General features: G+C 43.0%; 1 protein-coding gene across 2 annotated transcripts in view; it reads right to left on the bottom strand.

Moving 5' to 3' along the window:
• The window catches only part of BEND5 (BEN domain containing 5), a 1,382,785-nt gene that overhangs the window by 873,012 nt on the left and 486,648 nt on the right, over window positions 1-23,125 (bottom strand). For both annotated transcript variants that reach the window (XM_084852552.1, XM_084852551.1), the window contains exon 5: window positions 17,790-18,006. In XM_084852552.1, the coding sequence (XP_084708678.1) occupies window positions 17,790-18,006 (217 nt within the window). The remainder of the gene's footprint in view (window positions 1-17,789; window positions 18,007-23,125) is intronic.

The following is a 23,125-nucleotide window of genomic DNA, read 5'->3' as shown; positions in this document are numbered from 1 at the left end:
CCATCTTCCAGGAAGTATAGCCCGTGGTCCCAGAATCCAAATCTCTCTCGTCGGCACCACCTTCGTAGCCAGTCATTCACCCGGAGTATTTTTCGTTCCCTTTCTATCCCTCTTCTAACTACTGGAAGGATGGATGAGAAAACTATCTGGGCCCCAAAGTTCTTGAGTTTCCTTCCCAAAGCTTCAAAGTCTGACGTGATCTCTTCGTAGCTCCGCTTGGCGGTATCATTTGCTCCCACATGGATGAGAAGAAAGGGATACCTGTCAGTGGGCTTTATGAGTGCAGGCAACCTTTCAGTCACGTCTCTAATCTGTCCTCCCGGGAGACAACATACCTGGCGAGTCCACGGGTCTTCGCGACATACTTGGGTCTCGATCCCACGCAGCAAGGAGTCTCCCACTACTACCACTCTTCTCTTCTTCTTCTTGTAGGCCTGGGTTTCATCGCCTCTGTTTGACTGACCTTTAGCCTCTTGCTCACTCTCATGCTCCTTGGGAGGAAAGCTATGGCCAACCTAGACAGCATAGTAAGAAGCAGAGACATCACCTTGCCGACAAAGGTCCGTCTAATCAAAGCTATAGTTTTCCCAGTAGTAATGTATGGCTGTGAGAGCTGGACTATAAGGAAGGCTGAGCGCCGAAGAATTGATGCTTTCGAACTGTGGTGCTGGAGAAGACTCTTACGAGTCCCCTGGACTGCAAGGAGGTCAAATCAGTCCATCCTAAAGGAAATCAACCCTGAGTGCTCATTGGAAGGACAGATAATGAAGCTGAAGCTCCAATATTTTGGCCACCTAATGCGAAGAGAAAACTCCCTGGAAAAGACCCTGATGCTGGGAAAGACTGAAGGCAAAAGGAGAAGGGGACAGCAGAGGATGAGATGGCTAGATAGCATCACGGATGCAATGAATATGAACTTGAGCACGCTCCGGGAGAGAGCGCAGGACAGGAAGGCCTGGCATGCTATGGTCCATGGGGTCATGAAGAGTCGGACACGACTGAACGACTGAACAACAACAACAACAAATACCATGGAAGATTTTTATTTTTTTTTAAAGCATGATAGATACATTTTTCTTTTTCATTCAGAAGTGGTGATTGCTGCTTTTTAAATTCCATCAGTCCAAATGGTTATTACATGATCAATAATAAGTGGACTCCGGCGAGTACCAAAGTGAACACAGGCCCACGCTCCTCCATAGATAGTCACCTGTGAGGAAACAGTTCCATCTTTACCCTGTGGCATGCATAGACTGAGGGCCTAAAGACAGCCTTGGACACCTTCTGAAGTAGTGGTGGAGAGCAAAAGGAAGGAACAATTTCTTAGCAACCACTCTGTTTTTTTTCCACTTTTTCTTTTTCTCTCTCTTTAGATTGGTCCTTTTGTTGTGTAGGCATAGACACAACTTTTTCTGATGGCAGTATAGGCAGAGTAAGAGCACTGACCACAAAGGTGAGCATGTTCTTTACTTGACAGCTCTGCAGGTCTTCCACACTGCTGTAGATTACCCTTCATGAACACAACTGTAGTTTTTTTTCTATTTCAGACTTGTTTGGGTGCTAAATAACACATGGAACAGAATCCGGTCATCTTCTACAGAATTTAAATTTATCTTGTCCACCTTTTGAACAGAATAATGAAATCTGATAGGAAATAAAAGCGAACCAGGTTTTAATTTGTAGTACTGTGCATGCTCCATTGTACTTGAACATGCTCAGTAGCATACATTAAAGAAATCTGATGGGAGGATATTATACCACTCTTGCCCAGTTATACCAGCCCTGTCCCAAGTGGCCAATGCAGAATCTTTAAAGAACAGTAATTGGAACACAATACTAACTACTTTTCTCTTCTTTGCCACCTTGGAGGCCTGCTGTCAAACAGAAAGGTAGGATATTAATATTCTAAATAAAGAAAATATGCAAGACTGAATAAATACAGAATGTCCATTTGGGTACAGCTTCCAAATAAACAAGCAGTGTTTTCAGGCAGACTTGAACCCAAGCATACCTGCTTTTAGACATTAAGCACTAGGGGTAGGTGGGGTGAAAAAGAAAGAATTGCCTTATTTCTTATTTTCTGGTTAGAGTATTGGACTTGAAGACCAGGGGACTGAAATCCCTGCTCAGCCACAACGGTTGTTGGTTGGCCTTATGAGTAAGTAGCTATAGCTCTAAGGTAGCCTACACAAAGGGGTGGCGAGGGTGCAAACACAAGTGTGCTCCCAACATGCTGGGCATGCACCCCTTGTGCCAGGCCTTGCTGCGCTGACCAGCAAAGCCTAAAGAGGGCTTTCTTTGGAACCATTGGCACTATCGGGAAGACATTTAAATGGGTCTGCTGTACATAGGACTAACGTTGGATACAACCTCATATTTTTGTTTCAGTGGTTAACTCACAAGAGCACTGATATTAGCAGAAGTGGTTATTCACAGTATGCCTTGCAATAAACTAAAATGAAATAGGCCTGATTTGCTAAAGGAAGCTGTTGTCCGCCCCCGCCCAATGATGGGTGGCCAGAATTCCACTACATAATTATACTGCACAAGTCTGCTTTCTTTCCCAGCAAAGACATCCTGCATACATTGGATGGGATGCCACAGGTGATGCAAGGGGATTCCCCCCTCCCCGGTGGTTGTCCTATTGAGACACCAAGGAATTAACATTAGGTGGCACTACTGTCAAAAGGCTGTAGGTTATAATTTATAATCACAGTCCCCTGCTTTCTGACAGGAAGTTTTGAAAAAATAAATCTACTTTAAGAGGCTGTAATGAAATACTAACAAGTTTTTGAGGTGCTTTTAAGATATTTCTAAGAAGTTTGAGATCAAAGACTCAGTTAATGTAACTCCATGCATTAAATATTTAGTACTTATTCGGTCACTTGAGCATTCAGGCATCCTGACATTGGAAAAGGGGAAAAAGAGGAAATTGAATGTTCTTTACTGGGATTTTATTTAGACTGAAGGCCCACACATACTTGTTGATACAAATGGATATATTCTAACTGCAGTATTTGTGTAACTCCTACAAAATTAATTCCCTGTGCACTTATATGAACGTAAGAATAAATTCCTTCAAGTGACACTTCAGTGGAAATGAACCAGTGTGGAGGTACTAAAGTTAACAGAGAGTGGGACTTGGGCTGCTACGCCACAGTGCTCACCCGGTACCTTGGGCAAGGTACTTACTTGCAATCTAGCTGACATAACAGGATTGTGGTAAAGACAATATGTGATAACTAGTGTTGCTGACAAAGTTAAAGCGGAGGGGCCTAAAAATGCAAACTCCCCTTGCCCATGTTGAGATGATTGCAGACTTATCCAAGTCTGGGGTTGACTTAAAATGGAATTACCCAGTGCTCCTGTTACTACTAGGCCTCCCCTATCACAGCTCCCCTTTACCAGCAAAACAAGTTTCACTATGAAAAGAGTGGAAATTAGTGGCAGTAATACCAATAGACAGGAGTCTGTATGGTCCTCAGCTGCCAATTACAATCCTGAAAGCATCAGTTCCCACCAAGATCATTGGATCTGTAGTGTCCTCTGTAAGGGAATCACAAACTCCATGGTCCCAGGAGGAAATTATACTCCGTGCATGTTCAGGTGCACAATTTTCAGTTTAAAGTCAGAAAGACAGGCAACTGTTTGCAAACCCTCCTCTTTCACAAAGGTGAGACAGAGAGGGTGGCTGCACACAAACACAGGATAGAATGCTCCATTCAAAGAAGAACACTCAAAAAGTCCAAGTGGATTCTGTGGTGAGCTGGGGGGGGGGGGTCATAGCTAATTAGGACTTAGCCGCATGAATGCATGAACTGTTTAGAGGAAAGGCAGGTACATATGTGAGAAATAAATATATAAAATTACGCTATATCAATAGTGTTATAGAAAGTTGCTCATGTAGACTCCAATTAACTAGATTAACCATACATATCTGCACTCTAGTTAGGCACTATAACTAAGTTCAAAGGCATTCCATATTATTCAACAAGTTTCTCCAAGACTTCCGGATAAGGACAAGTAATTTAACGCTTCCAGTGCATTGTGATCTCAAAAGACATGTGCTAAATAAACCAACGCTTCAACACATACTTGGATCACAAGTTACCCCATCCTGAAAAATGTTCAAGAAGTTGGTTAAACACTAAGCCTTAATAACGAATAGACAGACGGATATGTAGGCGATGCGATGTACATGACACAGCACTCCAAAAGAAAACAAATGACCATTTATAGTGCATCCAGTTTATAGATTTATAGATTTTAAAAAAATAGAAACAGATGTTTAAAATGTGAAAAATTTCCGCATAAACTCCAGCTTCAGACAGAAATAAGAGTATGCTACAATTCCATTTATAAATTGAGCCAGAACTGATCAGAAACAGGTCAAGCCTCAATGGGAAAACAAATGGGATGGATTCAAAGATCCCACGAGAGGAAAAAGATCCTCCCAGCACCTGCTAACAGAAGGGGTGAGGCACTTTTTGTCGATCCCTCACCCCACTCCGAAACCCACTGTGTTCCCAGAAAGTCTGCTTCAGAGTGTTGGGGGCCCCTTTGTATGGCAGGTCACTGGGCGGGCAGGGGGGAGTTTTGCAGGAGGAAGAGGAATCAGAAAAAATGCCCCTCTCCTTCCTTTAGTGAGAGCTTCTGCCGGACTGAAGGCCCTTCTGTGAGGTCACCTTTGGACTGAACCCTATAGCTGCAATCCCTAACATACTAAGCTATTGAGTAAGTCCCATTGTACTTGGCAAGACTTACTTCCAACTAAACATGCACAGAAGTGCTATAACTCATGATCTGACACATGCTGAAGCACTTAGCAGACATGCCAAAACTCAAAGACTGAGTAAACACATTCTGATTTCACTGTATGAAATATTATTCTATGAATCAGCCCTAAAGGTTTGTGTCACTCATCTGGCAGGAACCTTTGAAAACTGGCCTGTTCCTGTGTGACCCCATTACATCAGTGTCTGTCTCTCATGTCCATTGCCACAATGCAGACCTAAAGTGACATTTCACCAGAAATGGACTTTGGAGTTTGGCCTGCATATCATTATCTACAGATGCAAATAAATGAAACAAATACATTTTATTTCTAAAACAATGTTACTTTCCTGGCAATTTGTTTTTATTTTTAGATGTTAAAGTCACAAATGAACCATCACCAAGATAAATGTTCTGTGTGAGCCTCCTGTTCCTGAAAGTTCCCTCATCCTAGTCTTCCTACATAGCTTAAAGAATCAGCTCACTGTTAGCCTCTCTTCTTACACTGCTGTGCTTCTATGTTGCTGTGTAGTTAGTACTACACAATAGAACATACATTCAAACACACTTTACACTAGTGATGTCATCGAAATTTGTAATTCCCTGGTCCAGAATATGAATAAACTAAACTCATAATCCTTTGTGGGATTACAAAGTGGGTGGCATTGTCCCCAAAAGTTCTTCTACAGCTCAGAACATAAAACAAGCTTCTGTACATTCAGCAACCAGGTGCCTAAACCAGCTGCTTTGTAGATGCATATGCAGAAGTTCTTTAATGAAAGTCCTCTCACTTTTTCATGTAAATGCAGCTTGCTAGCAGTACTGGAACCAATGGGGATGATTTTTGGTGGGACCATCACAAGAGAAGAACAGTTTAAATTCTCTCTCTCCATCCCCTGCTGTCTTGATGCTGCTAGCCACCCCACCCCACCCCCAATATTCATGTTAATTGCATTCATGCAGTTAATTTCACATCCAGTTTGGCCCTGAGCTCATAAATGTTGACAAGATACTTCGTGAGCATCAATTGGAAGATTCTATCGTGTGTGTGTGTGTGTGTATAATAGCTTATATACTGGAAAGCTATACAACTTGTACCAGTATAAACAAGACTCATTAATATTTTTAACAGAGGCAATGGTCCTACTTCTGAGTAGACATGCATAGGATTAGGCAGTAAATATCATCCTCAACTATGTGGAACTGTAGCTTAAAAAAACAGAGTTCCTTTTTTAAATGTTCAGTGTATTAGTATAATCAGTATGTTCAGGCACTAGTATAATCTACTAGTATAATCTACTTAAATACAGGGAATACAGGTCAAGTAGAAATTTATATTAAGCTATAAAACAATCTTTAGAATATTTTTAGCAACTAATATTTTTTTGCTCACTTTGCAAAATGTGAACCTGACAAACGAAATGAGTAAGACATAAATCTAACTTTAAAAAAAAACCAAGGGAATTTTGCTTTATGAAAATCCTGTTCATATTATTTTATTTTTGTGAAATGTTTAATTCAAATCTTGTCTTACGGGGCTATTTCCTCCCAATCATCAGCTAAGGAAATCCTGAGAATCACAGTTTTCATACAGATAAAAAAGATTTCTAGTTTTCATGAAAAAAAGAATGACTTCTGGGTAACGTCAATATCATGAGTACTTGTAGTCTGGGTCTGGCCAATGAGTCCCCCCCCCCCCACACACACACACATTGTTTACAAGTCTGCTCCTTATCATTAATTTAAAGTGTGATCTTTAAAGCATATGTGGCAGGCAGCGGAGTTCCATTCACTTTCACTGAACTTATGATGATACTTTGAGAAAAAGGGCATCTAAAATGATGGGGGTGTTTCCACCAACGATTCACTCTGAGCTGGCTGTGTGTTGAGGTCGTTAGGGATACATGACGTTGTGGCCAGCCAGCAGCCACCCCGGAGCTTATCAGGGAAAAACTGGGTTTCCTGAGACTGCTTAAAGTCCGAATCTTTTCCTTAAGTCGGGTTCTCCCCAGTATAGTTGTTGTATACCCCAACCCCTGCATTTAGCTCAGGTTTGCTATCCCTGCCCAGGGGTGTGCCTTTCACCATGACCCCAGTCAAGGGGTGATTCCTCCCATTGCGTTGAATGAGGCTTGCCCTCTGAATGCCCACAGAAATAACAGAGAAGCCCCTCAATTGACATGGCACATTTTAAAGCCCAATTCCTTAAATGCGATTAAGCACGATCTCGAGGCTCTGATTCATTGCCTTAGGAAGTAAGTACTTCACAGCTTCGTTATAGATATCCTGTGGGTTACAATGGGGGCTGGTTTCTGTCTTTGTGTTTACTGCTGTCTTTCCCACCCATTATTATCTCCTCAGAAGTAAATCCCATTGTAGTCAATGAGGTCCTGCAGGTTAAAATGGGGGCTGGTTTCCATCTTTGTGTTCTCCCCCCCCCTTTCCCAGCACAAGCATATGTGTGTCTACTCAGAAGTAACTCCTATTGTGCTCAATGAGGCTTGCTCCTGAAATGCAGGTGCATCTGGATTTTCAGGGGAAAGGAGAAAGAGGGGGGAGAGGGGGGAAGCTTCTCTTATTGGTGGAGCAGCCCCTGCTGGTCAGATGATGTTCACTCCAACCTCCACCCCCACCAGGAAGTATGTACTGTGAAGTTATTTTTACTAGTCCGGAAAATCTGCTCATGGAACCCTGCTCACAGCAAAGCCTATTCCTTTATTAAAAATCCAGCACTCCTCCATTAGCTTCTCCTTCTGTTGTCATGGAAACATGGCCTAAGTCAGACTCTGCTACCCTGTGCTTAATGACTGGGGGCTCAGCACAAGACAACTCTGGAGAAATGTTGAATTTTCAAAGAAAAAGCTTCCTAGTAGCAAAGGACACCCAAAGATAATCCTCTCTCTCTCTTAAACTAGCAGGCACTGAGATTTTATTAACCTGACAGGAAATACTCAGGTCACTCAGAAATTGAAATTAACCAGGTAGTCTTAAAATCATACCAAAAGGATTGTCTCCTCTCCCTGGTCTCTTGAATACTGACAGATCAAGTAAGATCACAGATTTCATTGGTGTTGGCTTTCTTCACTAATTAAACTTGCACTAAGCTGAACATTTAAACAAAACCTCCTTCTATGTATTTAATCTAATCTTTTAGGCAGTCCTTCAGGAGCAAGCCCAACTGCCATACCGATACATGGATCCAGATTAGTGATGTGCAAACTTCTTTTGGCTCACTTCAGTATTTCTTTGTGGGCAGTTGAAACACCCCACCTGTCTTTTCAGGTGCTTGTGAAAAGACTACAAAAAGCAAATGGATTTATTGATCACCCTTCCACCAACAACTGGTGATCATCCTAACACTGTGAACTCCTAGACCAGGAGTGGCAAATCTTTTTCAGCTCAAGCTCAGAATTCCAATTTGGGAAGGGTCTTAGGAGTCAGGGCTAAAGGCAAGGAGTACGGCCAAGGACAGATGTAATTCCTACCACATCGGGCATTTTCAACACTGCTCATTTCTAAGCAAATCTATTCAGGAGTAAGCTGCAGTGCAACAGCTCTTATGTTTTTTTGCTAAAATGGCAAAAAAAAAAAAAAAAAAAGGGAACGCAAATGGTGGCCGCCGTACCCGCCGCCATTTGTGTTCGCTGTTTGGGGTTTTTTTTGCCATGATAGGCTACATAAATACTTACGTAGCCTATCACGGCTTCTGCAGGGATGCACATAGTGTCCCCGCGTTAGCCATGATAGGCTACGTAAGTGTTTATGTAGCCCTATCATGGCTATAATGATGCGAATGGCAGCCGTAGATGCAGCCGCCATTCTCAAAGCAGCGTGAACTTCAAAGCAGCAGTCTGAAACTTCAACCAGTTGTATGCCTTTTTGCTCCGTTTCACATGACTTTCATGGGGTGGGGGGGCAGGGGGCTTTGTTCCACCACGGATTGCTTTGAATGCTCCGTTTCACATGACTTTCATGGGGTGGGGGGGCAGGGGGCTTTGTTCCACCGCGGATTTCGGGGGGCTGAATGCACTGGCGTTCAGCCTCACCAAGATCCATGGTGGAATTCTCTGACATCCCTAGTCAAATCCCATGCCTATCACTAATCCAAATTCTATAATCCATTGCAAACAATCCTTACACAAATGCAACTGATAGATCCTCTGTTTTCTTGCTGATAAATCTTGCAGATGACATCTGACTAACAAAGGCTGAACTTGCTTCAGCCTTCATTTGTCAGATGTCCTGTATTTTAAGGACTGTCAATTTATAAAAGTTGTCCCTAATTCCAGAGTATTACAATCCCACTGAATATAGTTGTGGTCCATTCCTTATTTCATTTGAAATTGAAGTCAACAGAATTAACACGATTTTGCTGTGTCACTTCTAATTATGATCTGGCAAATTTTTTTTCAGCTGATAGTCAACAAAACTATTATTGCATAATGCTCCACAGAAAAAGAAAGGTATCAACATTCTGAAAGAGACAGTTAAAAAGGAGTCAGTACATTCTAGGATACTGCATTGGTTTGCGTTGCTCATTCTTTTCTTTACAAATCTTGTATCAGTTGTCTATCCTTGAGTACAGTCAAGCGAATAGTAAGTGACAGAAAGATGTAGTTAACAATCTTAAAGTAATGTAGAAACGGCATCACAGCCGGTTGTTTTAATAGGCTTATACAAAATAGGCTTGTATAGATTGACAATAAACAACAAAACGCACAGTCCATTGATCACTATTCCCTCTAGCAGGTTTTCCTGTCATAAAACGGGTCATAACAATCTGCAGTTGATTCTGCTTTATCATCCCCGCAGAGCCATTAAGATCAAACTTTCTTGAGTCTGAAACTTCAACCAGTTGTATGCCTTTTTTCAATGCATTCAGAATGAAAAAGTCTGGAGTGGGGGCGGGGGGGGGGGAATCACGTACAAACTTGAGTTAAAATGTCTCTGTTGATAAAATATCTTTTTCTAAACATATTGGGTTGGATCCAGATTAAGTTTGTGAACTCAGATCCCAAGTCATGATTTTACGTCCCACTGATTTCAGTGAAAAATAAGTTTAAGTAACTTAGTCTGGATCCAAGCCACTGTAAATTGTAGTCAAAGAAACTGCTATATTGTATCCCATAGTCAAACAAATAGAACAGTCCCGATGGGAGTTACTTTCAGATATAAAATAACCCAAGGTTTTGTGAACAACAGACTATGGCAGTATTTATTTAAAGTCACTATTTTGATGTTCCATAGCACTGGGAATTAGCAGTCACCCCCCCTCCCCCATGCCTTTTGTGGTATCAATAATATACCATTTCTTCACTATGATGTCTATGCAACAGAGCCTATTGGGAGAAAGTAGAGGTCATTACAGTACAGAGCCTTGATTCAGTGTGGCTTGGCATAAGACATCCACCCGAAAATAACATGAGACAGTTCTTGTAATTTTTGTTACATCTTTAATCATCCATGACATTCTGAAGTCTCATGGGATCATGCTAGACTTTCTTCTTGCACATAAAATAAGAGTCCCATTTTCATGGCTACAGAAAATATCTGTAAATCTTAGTGGGAAAATATAAAGAAACTTCTCATTATTAAAAACCTAGCTCGGATCAGGTGTGCAAAAACCTAGGAAGGATCACATGAATGGTTAGGATTAGCACAGTTTGAGGTGCTCCTAGATTCATCATTGTCACTTGTGTCTAGGGATGTATGAAAGTCACTTACCTTTTGCAGATTATGTTGATGGTGGGGGGGGAGGCGTTCCGTCCCTCCCCCCGGAATCCTGGACGGGGGGGGGGAGGCGATCCGTTCGTCCCCTCCGGAATCCATGGGCGCCGCCGTTTGCATACGCACTTTTTTTTGTTTTGTTTGTAATCCGCCGTGATAGGCTACGTAAACATTTACGTAGCCTATCATGGTGTTTTTTAAAATTTAGCCTTTAAATCTTTAAGTAGCCTATCACGTTTTTTTGTTTTTGTTTTAAACTTGGAAATGGCAGCGGCGGCAGCCGGTCGGAAGACCGGCCACCGCAGCCGCCGCCGCCGAACCGCCGCCACCACCACCGGAGCCACTGCCACCAGGAAGATCCGCCCCAGGTAAGTCCTGTCCTGGGGGGGGGCGGGGGGGCGGGGGGCCGTTTCGCCACTGATTTCGGGGGGCTGAATGCTCTGGCATTCGGCCTCCCTGAGATTTGTGGCAGAACTTTTGTACATCCCTAAGTTAGAAGCGGTCGGAGCTTAGACGTTCCACCCGGTTGGCTATGCATGATAGCTTACGTAGGGGGGCACAACTGTAAGGGAGGAGCATTCCCCTCTACGTTATTCTGCCCGGCAAGTTCTTGTTCAAACTGCCAGCAATGTCTTTGATTCTGACTTGGCTCGTCTACTGATATTCATAATTATGTGGAGCAGCTGTTTTCCTTTGTAGTTTGTGAGTCTCCGAGGATTTGCATTTGTAAGGAACCTGGAAGCTAACTAATAAAGTAGTGAGCCTGAAGCCTGATGCCTTGGGGTGTGTGATTGCGAATGGATAGGGATGGCAGAGAATTCCGCCACGGATTCCAGTGAGGCCAGATTCTTTAGAATCCGGCGCCCCGGAATCTGTGGCAGAACGGCCTCCTGCCCCCCCCCCCGCGGAATCCCCCCAGGACAGAACTTACCTGGGGCGGATGCGGAAGATGCGGCGGTGGCGGTTCTGGTGGCTGGTCTCCTGGCCAGCCGTGGCCGGGCTGCTGCGGCCACCATTGGCAACCTTGCATCTGTGATAGGCTATGTAAGTATTTATATAGCCTATCACAGCTAACATAAATATTTACAGAGGCTAGAACGGCGAAAAGAAAAGGAACGCAAATAGCGCCCACTACGCTATTTGTGTTCCCCTTTTTTTCGCCATAATAGCCTACGTAAATATTTACGTAGGCTAGAACGGTAAAAAATAGGGAACTCAAATGGCGGCCGCCGTAGCCGCCACCATTTGTGTACGCTGGTTTTTTTTTGGGGGGGGGGTTAGCCGTGATAGGCTATGTAAATACTTACGTAGCCTATCACGGCAGCCTGGCTGGATGCAAATGGCGGCTGCTACGGTGGCCACCATTTGCGTCCGCACCAGCCCGTCTGCGGCCGGAAATCCAGCTGCAGACGGCCCTGGCTGGCTGCTCTGTGGAGCGGAGCCGGCCAGGCAGGATTACGGGGGGGAGGACCGGATTGCCTCCCCCCCATCGAGGATTCTGAGGGGAGGGATGGAGCACCTCCCCCCCACCGTGAATCAATCCACGAAAAGGTGAGTTTCATACATCCCTACGAATGGAGAGAACCAAGGGAACTGACATCTAGTTAGAGGAAGCCTGGAGACAGTCATCTATGCTCTGGTAACTTCCTGACTGGATTACTGCAATGTGTTATATATGGTGTAGGGATGTCAGAGAATTCCACCCAAATTTTAAATGGGATCGAATTCTGACAAATCCGGTCCACGGAATCCTCCTCGGAATGGAGCGGCCTGGTCGACCCAGACTGGAGCTCACACAGACCGTTTTTTTTTTTTGTCCGCTGAACGGCAGATTTTATGAAAATAATTATGAAAAGAAATCCGTAAATCGGAAATGGAGGAAGAAGAACATGAATGGCTTTACCCTTTCCACAAGGCATTTTCCCTGTGACCCGAGGCTTTCTTTCGCTGGGGCTGAGTCTTGAACTCCATGGAAATCCTCCATCTTTTCTGTTTAATGTCTGTGGAGGTGAGGACAGGTCAGGTCCGGTGAGGTCAGGTGAGATCAGGTGACCGGAAGTTACATGGGGAATCCCCGTGAAGGGCTTTACCTTTTTTATGAAAATAAATATGCATTTTCCCTATGACCTGAGGCTTATGGAGACCGACGGCGGGCATGTAGAAAGGATTTTTCGGCAGTACTTAAGGAATTATTTACGTAAGTTTGGGGAGCCGAAAAAACAACAACAGGGGAATCTGGGGCATGTGGATGGCGGAACGGGGTGGCCCGCGGCTCTGCGGAATCCTCGAAGACCGGAACTGCTCCGCGCGGATTCCAGGGGGGAGGAACAGATCACACACACCCCGCGGATTCCCCACCAGAACGGACGGTGGGGAATCCATACATCCCTAATATGGGGCTACCATTGAAAACAGTTCAGAAATTTCAGTTAGTCCAAAATAGAGTTGCTAGGCTACTAACTGGGACTGGTCAATACAATCATATGATTCCAGTGCTATGTCAGCTGCACTCACTTCCGCTCCATTTTTGGACCCAATTCAAAGTGTTGGTGTTGACATTTAACCCCCAAAATACCTTGGGTCCAAGGTAAATGAATGTCTTCTCCCAGTTGTACCTGACAACACTTAGATCATCTTTGGAGGTCTTCATCTGGGTGCCCACACCAAATGAAGTTAGGCAGGTCGCTACAAGAGGGTGTGGAAACCCCATTTATAGAATGCCCTCCCCAAGGAAGATTTCATTCTCATGTTTTTGGGCCCAGGTGAAGACATTTTTCTTGTCTCAGGAATTTTAGATTTTATTACTGTATTTGTATTTAAACTGTTTTACCCTGTTACAGGGTGAGCCATCCTGAGAACTTGTTATAGGATGGCATATAAATATCTCCAAAAAATTAAAAAAAAAAAATAAAAGCAACTATCTGGGGTGAAACCAAATTAAATCAAACCTACAACCTTCAGTTCCCATAATTATGTGACTGCATTAAAAAAGTATTCTGCACCCCCCATTATTATAACATTGTTTTATGTTCATCTTGTTGATTAGGAATTAGATTAGAATAACCAGAGCCCCACAGATGCTACACTGCACACACTAAGCTACTATATGTATGTGTTTCTATATTCACTTCAGTGTAAAGAGCAATTTTATGTCCATATCTCTTTGCACAAGAAAAAGAATGTGTAATAGTATGTTCTTAAAATAAGTCACAGATATGTCAGATACCACAAAACCACTTGGGTAGAAAGATTTAAAAGGTCATCTAGTGCCATTGCTGTTTTACAGCAGAATTAACTGTAGGTAGATTATCTTCAAGGGATGTGGCTATCAACAGCTCTTGCAGTTGGCTTCCATACCCCCTATTTTCACTACTAGAAAGGTATTACTGCAGCAGAAAGCCCATCACACCAACTGTAGCTAAAGGTTTCTTATTAAGAACAGGAAACCCCTGAAATGGCCAAGTAGATTAACTAAAAAAAAACATGATACTTTGGTGACTATACCATAAGTTACATTGAGAACTACTTTTTGTTGTTTCATTACCATTTTTGGCTCCAGGTTTTTGAGGGCCCTTGGGCAAGACACCCTCAATGGGCTCCTTCTCTCAGTAACCCTACCTTCTCACCACCATTATCACCAGCTGCTATTGCTCCTCATCCTCTTCCCTGCCAGGCAGAGAGCCAGTGAGCAAGCAGGCAGCGGCATCTCTGCTCCTCCTTCTCACCACCTCAGTCGCCTGGGCCAGAACAAGAGACAGGTGAATAAGGAGACTGCAGTGGTGAAAAGCAGCACATTCAGGGAATGTGGGCTCTCACAGGTACCCAACTATGCCTACCCTTGATGCCAGCCCTGCTTATTACTACTTTGCTTAGCTGCTCCCATACTGTAGCTTGTCTGGTAACATTAACATTGCAATATTCTGTAATTAAGTAGCTCAGAAATCACTAATAAAATAATAATAATAATAATAATAATAATAATAATAAAAGTTTCAGGAAATCACTGCATTTCCTTACTCTTGCCTACCTTAACCCACAGGAATTTTGATCGCTATAAGACAATAATTTGGCATACTCTTAGCTTTAATATAAAATTTCTACTAATTATCTTGCTGAAACCCAACCCCACAGGTGATCATACAGGTAAAGCTGAAATATCAACCATGTAACTGCAGAAACATTTGTCCACAGCAGCTTTTGCACAACCCATTGTTTGCATATGAGGATCTGTAGGTGAGGACCACATAACATACACATTACTATGCTTGCCTAAAAGTATATGGATTGGATCCAGACTTCGCCGTACTTATGAGTAAACCCATTGAAATCAATGAGACTTTAGTTAGTCATGATAATCTTAAATTACATTGATTTCAGTGGGTCTAGTCTAAGTATGACTAGGTCTGTATCGAGCTCTGTGTAAATTTATTAAGGCTAGTGACCAACTAAAGATTGGTCAATTAGTTTTGTTGCTCAATTAACTATCGGATATGCATTTATTTTCATATATTTGTATTAACCACATGAAATTATTTGAGGTAGGATTAAACACAAGTTTAAAAAAATGCCTTCCAATGTCATCCAGAAAGTACATATCTCGCATTTCCTAAAGCCAGTGTAAGAAAAATGAGCATGCCAGTAAAAATGATACCCAATGAGTATCTACCAAGCTGCCAAGCTTGTTGGACAGCTTATTTTCAAGACCATTTGGCACATTTTTAATGCTCGAGAGCTTTCTGAAGAATACATCAGAAAGATAAAAAGTAAATTCAGATCTGTTTATCATCATACTAACAATAAGGATCTGTGCCATTTGGCTCTGCAACCACTGTGCACTTTAGTAATCTAATGGCAATTGTTATGTCCTGTACTGTTGTGTCATTTTTAATTTTCAAAGAATTTCAGGACGTATTTATGGATTTAATTGTGGAACTTTTTAGAGGACAAAAAGCCATAAATGTAATTAGCTTGAAACTATTAATACAGTATGATGAGTGACTCACCAGTCTCTGGATACAATAACCTTAGTCTGACTCCTTTATATGCTGCATGTTTAATCTATTACCCAACAGAAGGCATCTGCTTTCAAAAGCCATTTTAGATACCAATGAATTTTCTCAAGCACTAATAATTTCAATTGTTCAAAATAGTTAAAATGGGGGGAAATCTTTTCCTTCAACCCCTTAAAACCAATATGAGCAACAAAACACTGTAAGGGTGCAATCCTATGCCTATTCAGACAGAAAAAAGTCCTACAACTGGGGAATGCTGGGAGTTGTAGGACTTTTTTCTGTCTAAATATGCATAGGATTGTGCCCTAAAATATTTAAGTCAAATCTTCAAGGTAATCTAGGAAAATGACATGTGGAAATAAGCCAGGAAGGTTTTATTATTGTTATATTATTTATAAAGAGTTGACAGTTAGATTCAACAGTTGTGTAGCAGTTAAAGTTTTTTTAAAAAAAAGTTTGACTGAAAAACACAAAAAAAACCCTCCAAGTAGTTTTGTTGCAAATGCTCCATCATACAATATGCATGGTAGAAAAAACACAGATTTATCAGCCAGGACCCAAAGAACCATGAAATTAATTCTGTGAGTCCACAATGTGAGTCCACACAACTTATTCTTCTCAAGCAGCAGTGCTGCATGCCATACTCTCCATGAGTAGAGAAGCTAGTTTTAAAATGACTTTGTGATACTAGGGGTAGGGCATATTGCTCAAAGAACAAAAATGACAGATTCTACTAATCTAGCATGTTGGGTGAGCGTAAGTAGTTATTTTAATCTCAGCAAATGTTTAGGACTATAATTTAGGAAACTCCAGTGTCATATTTTGAATACACATTATTTTTAGTTTGCAGAAATATTACAGATATTAGGTATGCCTAAAAGTACAGTATAGTCATTATTTCAATACGACAGATGTATCTCTGTAGGGAAAAAATATCAAATGATTTTCTATTTCTTTCTAGGAAGGTTGGTCAATATTTTGAATGCCATGCCAAGGTGAGCAGTTTGAGCACTGTCTTCAGAAGAATAGATGGAGAAATGCAATTACAAAAGTTACAGATAACTGGGCCCTCTGAGATAGATATTTAACCTATATCAGTATCAAAAGTTTAATTCTTTCCTTCTCCCTTTATAGTGTTTCTTTTCAAATATTTTTTGTACCCCCCTTTTAATTCATGGCTCTTCTAAGTATGAGTATTTCTGAGTCTCAGATGGACCGTAGAGAGGCATAGGATTAATTGATTTAAGTGTTACAGCAGTTTCTGCTTTCTTAATTCCTCTTTGTTTAAGATTCCATTTTGATAACCTCAAAAATACTGTCCTTTATTCACACATTTTTATTAATCAATGAGACAGGCTGATAATTCAGTGGAATAAACTCTAAAATTTAAGCATGGATTACCTACAACATATTGGACGGAAGTTCAAGACTATATCGAAAATCAACCTACCAGTTTTAAAGGTGACGTGATAGGTTTTAATACAATTCCTGGATTAATTCTTGGTCAGAAAGGTATCATTTTGTCCTGGAAAGGGAGCAGACAGGGCAAGAGACCTTATGGGTGATGTCGACGTTTCTATCAGTGGGCCCCTTGCTTTGATGGTTCAATATGAAATGAGAACATACCTCCAGAGTCCTCTGCACAGAACTCTGGGACATGCTCTCATAGTGTGGCCCTAACCTAGTCTTGACATAAACCAACATCTGATTTTACTGGCACCTAGTGCTAGTGAAACCCATGCTTTTTGTTACTAGATTTCAGTTTTGCCAGGGCCAACTAACTAAGCAGAGGCAAGCCTACATGGTTTTGATTAATAGCAATCTGTAGTGCAACAGCAGGTATAAATGGAAGAGACAATATGTGTATATGTCTTATATAGGCTCATACAAAGTAACATCCCATAGTGAAGAAACACATTACCTTTTGAACAAAATCCTGGTGAAGAGAGAGAGAGAGAGAGAGAGAGAGAGGCTGTCGATAAAGTCAATGCCACAAAGTTCGTACACGTTTCTCATTTAATATGAGAAGTACATTCATACTATGTGGCAATATTCCTCTTGTACTCCATACCACAATCAAGCTGCTTTACATGAAGTTCAACCTGTATTTGTCTATATTTCACTGTGCAGCTAAGCTATGCCATGTCTTTGAGAGCAGCAAAACAAATATGGGCATAGGTCCATTAGTTGAGATGATTCATGCTACTAGTGTATCACCATTTAGGCCCAGGCATCCACAACAAAACATTCTGAGTAGGAAATGTGCTTATTACTCACCACACTAAGTCCTAGAAGCTCTCTGCAGTAGTAGTCCATGTTCCTCTTCTGCAAGTTATCAAGATAGTGTTGCAGCCGAGTGTAAGTGTATGGGTAGCAGTAAGCAAACTGGTATATGTCATCCTCTCGGTCAAAGCAGAAAGCAAATGACATTACATAGTTCTTCCTGTGATCAGGGCAGCGGTAATAATATACATTTTTGGGTGGCAGCCTTTGCCTAAAAGATTAAATAAGACAAATGAAGCAATCAAAATCTACAGACAAAATTAAAATGCAGCAGTGAAGTCACATGGAACCATGCAAACAGCACAAGGTCATCCACCTGGTAGGTAGGTAAGTAAATATATAAAGCTCAGCCATTTCCAGAAAGTTGTGTTCATTTTGCTTCTAAATGTCATTAAGAATGCTAGCAAATATAATTTATGAAACAACATCAAGGGTTATGTCATGTGAAAAACTGTTACAAGAATGGGTTCTGTTTAATCATAGGAGCTCAATAAAGGTTGAGGGATCAAGCTCCTTTCTCTTTCTCTCATCATGAAAAGAACTTGATAAATACAATTTATCTAATGTTTTCAAGGCTGTGACAAAGAAAAGAGGGGAATTCCCCATGGACCCACATTATATCTCAGACTTGTCTCAATGAAATGAATTTCATTGAAGAGCACAGTTAAACGATGCAAAAAGTAGTTACCTCTAAAAATGAGAACAGGTCCCCAGATCATTTGGAAACATATAACCCAAGCATGGGGTTGGATCCAGATTTATGCTGGATTAACTACACTGGCAGATGTGGACTCCCTGTCCCTTCTTCTCATGGAAGCCCCTCCAGCCCCCTGAAAATTCTATACAGAGTGTCAGGAGCTCCTGCTCAATGGGATGAACTGTGGTGTATGGGCGGGGATGGGGGTTTCCCAAAAATCAGGTGGAGAGACCTTCCGCAAGCTGAGCACTTCCTCTTGCAGAAAGCAGATCCTGGATCCAACCCATGATGTTGGCTCTAGGAGAGACCCTTGGTAGGTTTGACCAGCTTAAGGCAAAGTGACAAACTATCAACACACATTAATCTTAGACGAATGGGTCTCACACAATTACCATTTTGCTTTACATATATGGAGAATGGGAAGTCTTTCTTCCCTGATACAATAGTTAGGTTCTCAATGGCTTTGACTACAAGAAGTAAATTAGAATAAAGCTGTAGATGTAATCCTCCCCCACCTTCCAAGCTAGGATACACACAACTCCTGCAGTTTGGATTGGGATCCCTTTAGTTATTTGAAAATGCCCTCCACTTCTTTACCTTAATCTCCTTCCTTCTGTGCTTCCCTCTTCACTAATTCTGATTTTTTCCCTTAAAAAAAATCATTTAATAACTATGCCTTATTTGAAAAAAAAAACCTTAATAAATAAGTCATTATAAAAAAGAAAAGGAAGTCACAACATGACTTGAGAAATAGCACAGGGGCAATGGGTGTGTGAGTTCTGGAAATAATAGGAAAAACCACAACAGGAAGACCAACCAATGACACATCTTCCAAAAATTTAATTTGAATGAGCGAATCTTGGTCTGTATACCATCTTTGCACTTATACCCAAATTTAATATGATGACATAACAACCTTGGGAGGGTGAGTAAAATATTCATTCCATAGGAAGGCTGGCTGTGGGTACAGGCTTCCTACTTTTATCTGTCTGGATAGACTCCACAAGAGTCTTATAATCAAATGCAACAAATTCTCCAATCCTATTTGGCAAAAAACATGCTATCATCCTGCAGACACTAGCTTATTCAATTAAGCAATATAATAAACAGGTCCCATCTAATGCTTGTAGCAGAAGTTAGCTGCCGTTGGGCAATGATGGTGAGGAAAACATAATATGATTTACAGACATAGCAACAGTAACGTGTCCTTCTGTAATAGTTCTGAGAAACCAGGCAACTGCAGAAGATCAGTTTTGGCCTTTCATTGCTAATATGAAATGGAAGAAAGAAACTTCTCATTATGGAAAATGACATGTTTTCCAATTAGCAGCAGTTAAGGAGTATGCAAAGCAAAAATGAAATCTTCCTGACAAAACATAATAAAGAGCCTGTGATGCAGTTAATTAGAGATGAAATAAAAAGTATTCATCCTTCTGAGTTCTCTGTCTCTTGAACCCCAGTGGATGAAGGCTTCACTCTTTATTGTTGCTCCATGTTTTATTTATGTAGTGCTGACTCTGAACATCCTGATGTTACCCACAAAAAAAGTATTTTTAAGACCACAAAGAAAAAAGGGAAGGGAAATATAGTCCTCCACTTTGGATAAATAGTGGGTGACGGGGCGGGTGGCAATTAAGAACATAAGAAGAGTTGTGCTGGATCAGACCAAAGTCCAGCATTCTGTTCCCACAGTGACCAACCAGATGCCTATGGGAAGCCCACATCAGGACATGAGAGCACAAGAGCAACCTCTGGCTTGAGTTCTCCAGCAACTGCTTTCTCGTATACTGCCCCTGATACTGGAATTACAACCAGCTGTCATCGTAATGCACCATTAGGGATGTCAGAGAATTCCGCCACGGATCTCGGTGAGGCCGAATGCCGGTGCATTCGGCCCCCTGAACTCCGTGGCGGAACGGCCTGCCCCCCCGCCCCCCCCGCGGATCCCCCCCGGGACGAGACTCACCTGGGGCAGATCTTCGGGGCAGATCTTCCAGGTGGCAGCGGCAGTGGCAGCAGCGGCGGCGGCTGGTCTTCCGACCAGCTGCCGCTGCCGCCGCCATTTCCAGGCTTGTGTAAAAAAAATAGGGATGTACGAAAGGGACTTACCTTGTCCCGCAGTTTTTTTCACGGTAGGGGGGAGGCGCTTCGCTTCTCCCCCCGAAGTTCATGCGAGCGGGGGGTGTCTTCCCGCCTCGCCTGGCTGAAATTCAGGCCGGGGGGAAGGCTTCCCGCCTTGCCCCCGGCTGAAATTCAGGCCGGGGAGAAGCGCCCCGTCTCCCCGGCCGCAAACTTCAACAGAAAAGTAAAAAAAAAACACAATGCCCCGTGATAGGCTACGTAACGATTTACGTAGCCTATCACGGCTAGATCTGCAAAGTCAGCCGTGATAGGCTACGTTAATCATCACGTAGCCTATCACGGGTGACATAAAAAAAAAAAGTGCATACGCAAATGGCGGCCCCCATAGGGAGCCGCCATTCGCGTTCCTTATTTGGTCGCTGTAGTCTACGTAAAGATTTAAGTAGACTACGGCGAAAATAAGGGCAACGCAAATAGTGTTGCCCTTATTTTCGCCGTAGTCTACGTAATCTTTATGTAGACTACAGCGACCAAATAAGGAACGCGAATGGCGGCTCCCTATGGGGGCCGCCATTAGCCGTATGCGCTTTTTTTTTTTTAAGTCACCCGTGATAGGCTACGTGACGATTTACATAGCCTATCACGGCTGACTTTGCAAATCTAGCCGTGATAGGCTACGTTAATCGTCACGTAGCCTATCACGGGGGCGTTTTTTTTTTTTTACTTTTCTTGGAATGGCGGCGGCGGCAGCCGGTTGAAAGACCGGCTGCCGCCCCCGCCCCTGTCGAAGCCCTGCCAAACCGCTGCTGCGACCCGCCACCGGGAGCGACATTCGGGAAAGGTAAGTCCCATCCCGCGGGGGGCGGGGGGGAGAATTTCTCCCCGAAACTACTTCGGGGGGCCGAATACGTCGGCACTCGGCCCCCGAAGTTTTGGCGAGAAATTCTCTGACACCCCTAAAAAAAAAAAGACGTGATAGGCTACGTAAAGATTTATGTAGCCTATCATGGCTAGGTTTAAAAAAAAGGGAAAAAAAGACGTGATAGGCTACATAAATCTTTACGTAGCCTATCATGGTTGGCAGGGTTTAAAAGAAAAAAAAACGCGTACGCAAATGGCGGCGGCTACAGCCGCCGCCATTTGCGTTCCTTCTTTTTACTGTCTTAATCTACGTAAATATTTATGTAGACTATGACGGCGAAAATAAAGGGGAACGCAAATAGCGTTCCCTTATTTTCGCCGTAGTCTACGTAAATCTTTAAGTAGACTAGATGTGCCAAAATAAGGAACGCAAATGGCGGCGCCCATGGGCCGCCGCCATTTGCATACGCGCTTTTTTTTTTTCAAAGTCACCCGAGATAGGCTACATGACGATTTACGTAGCCTATCATGGCTGACTTTGGGAATCTAGCCGTGATAGGCTACGTAAATCGTTATGTAGCCTATCACGAGTGTTGTTTTTTTTTACTTTACTTTTTTTTTTTTGCAATGGCAGCGGTGGCAGCTGGTCGGGAGACCGGCTGCCACCCCCGCACCCGCCGAAACGCCGCCAGGACCCGCTGCCGAGAGGGACATTTGGCCACGGTAAGTCCCATCCCGGGGGGGGGGCGGAGGGCCAGCGGAGAATTTCCCCACCAATTTCGGGGGGGCCGAAATTGGTGGGGAATTCGGGGGAGGCATTCGGCCTCCCGAAGATTCATGGAGAAATTCTCCGCCATCCCTGGAGTTTTCCTCCCAGGGTGGATGGGGAAGTCTCCCTTCTCAGCCACACAGGAGAAAGGCTTGACAGTTAGGATTTCAATGGGTATTAAAAGTGCCTTTTCTCCTCCCATGAATAAATTCATTATGCAGAGCTTGGAATTGTCATTTTTAATGGTTTCGGTTTTGTGTGTGGAGTTGTTTTAGATAAGGCAGTAATGCTGAGGCGGTTTTCCATAGTACTCCTTCCCACCTAGCCAGCCACTATCTCTTCTCCTAGCCCACCTTGCAGGGTCATTGGGAAGCCAGAATAAGGGGGAAGAGCAACAACAGTGTGTGTGTGGGGGCAAGCTGGGTCTAATTAAGGTGTCCCCCGACTCCCCTGTGAAGCCGTCACCTGGGGGGTGGGGTGCTGCTGCTAGGGGTGGCTTGGTGCATTGACTGTATACAAGTCCATTTGTGGATTTCTTACTTCTGTAGTTGGGAACCAGAAATTGGTATAACCTCCAAACTCAGTAGTGCAAGCAATATACTGCATTTAATTCCATCACACACTAATGTATTTAGCAGAGGAGGACTAGCAGCACCAGCAACCTCAGGGTAAGCCACTGAGAAGACTCTCCCTCCCTCACCACAAAGTCGGAGGAAGGAGGGGACCAGCTCCCATAGCCCACAATCCAGGCCACTAGAAGTGCTTCTGACTTCCCTTTGGTGTGGAGGAGTGGAGGGATGGGTGGAGCCATCAATCATGTTACTGGAACCAATGATTGGGGAGGGGAGGGGGCATGGAGCCAGCAGCCCCCTTCTGACCTGATTGTTCTGTGCAGCTCTGCCCAGCCATGAAAAGGTACAC

Source organism: Heloderma suspectum, chromosome 4 (assembly GCF_057233095.1).
Source record: "Heloderma suspectum isolate Gila_16-S chromosome 4, 16-S_ref, whole genome shotgun sequence".
Lineage (NCBI taxonomy): Eukaryota > Metazoa > Chordata > Lepidosauria > Squamata > Helodermatidae > Heloderma > Heloderma suspectum.
This window is presented reverse-complemented; position numbering and strand designations above follow the sequence as displayed.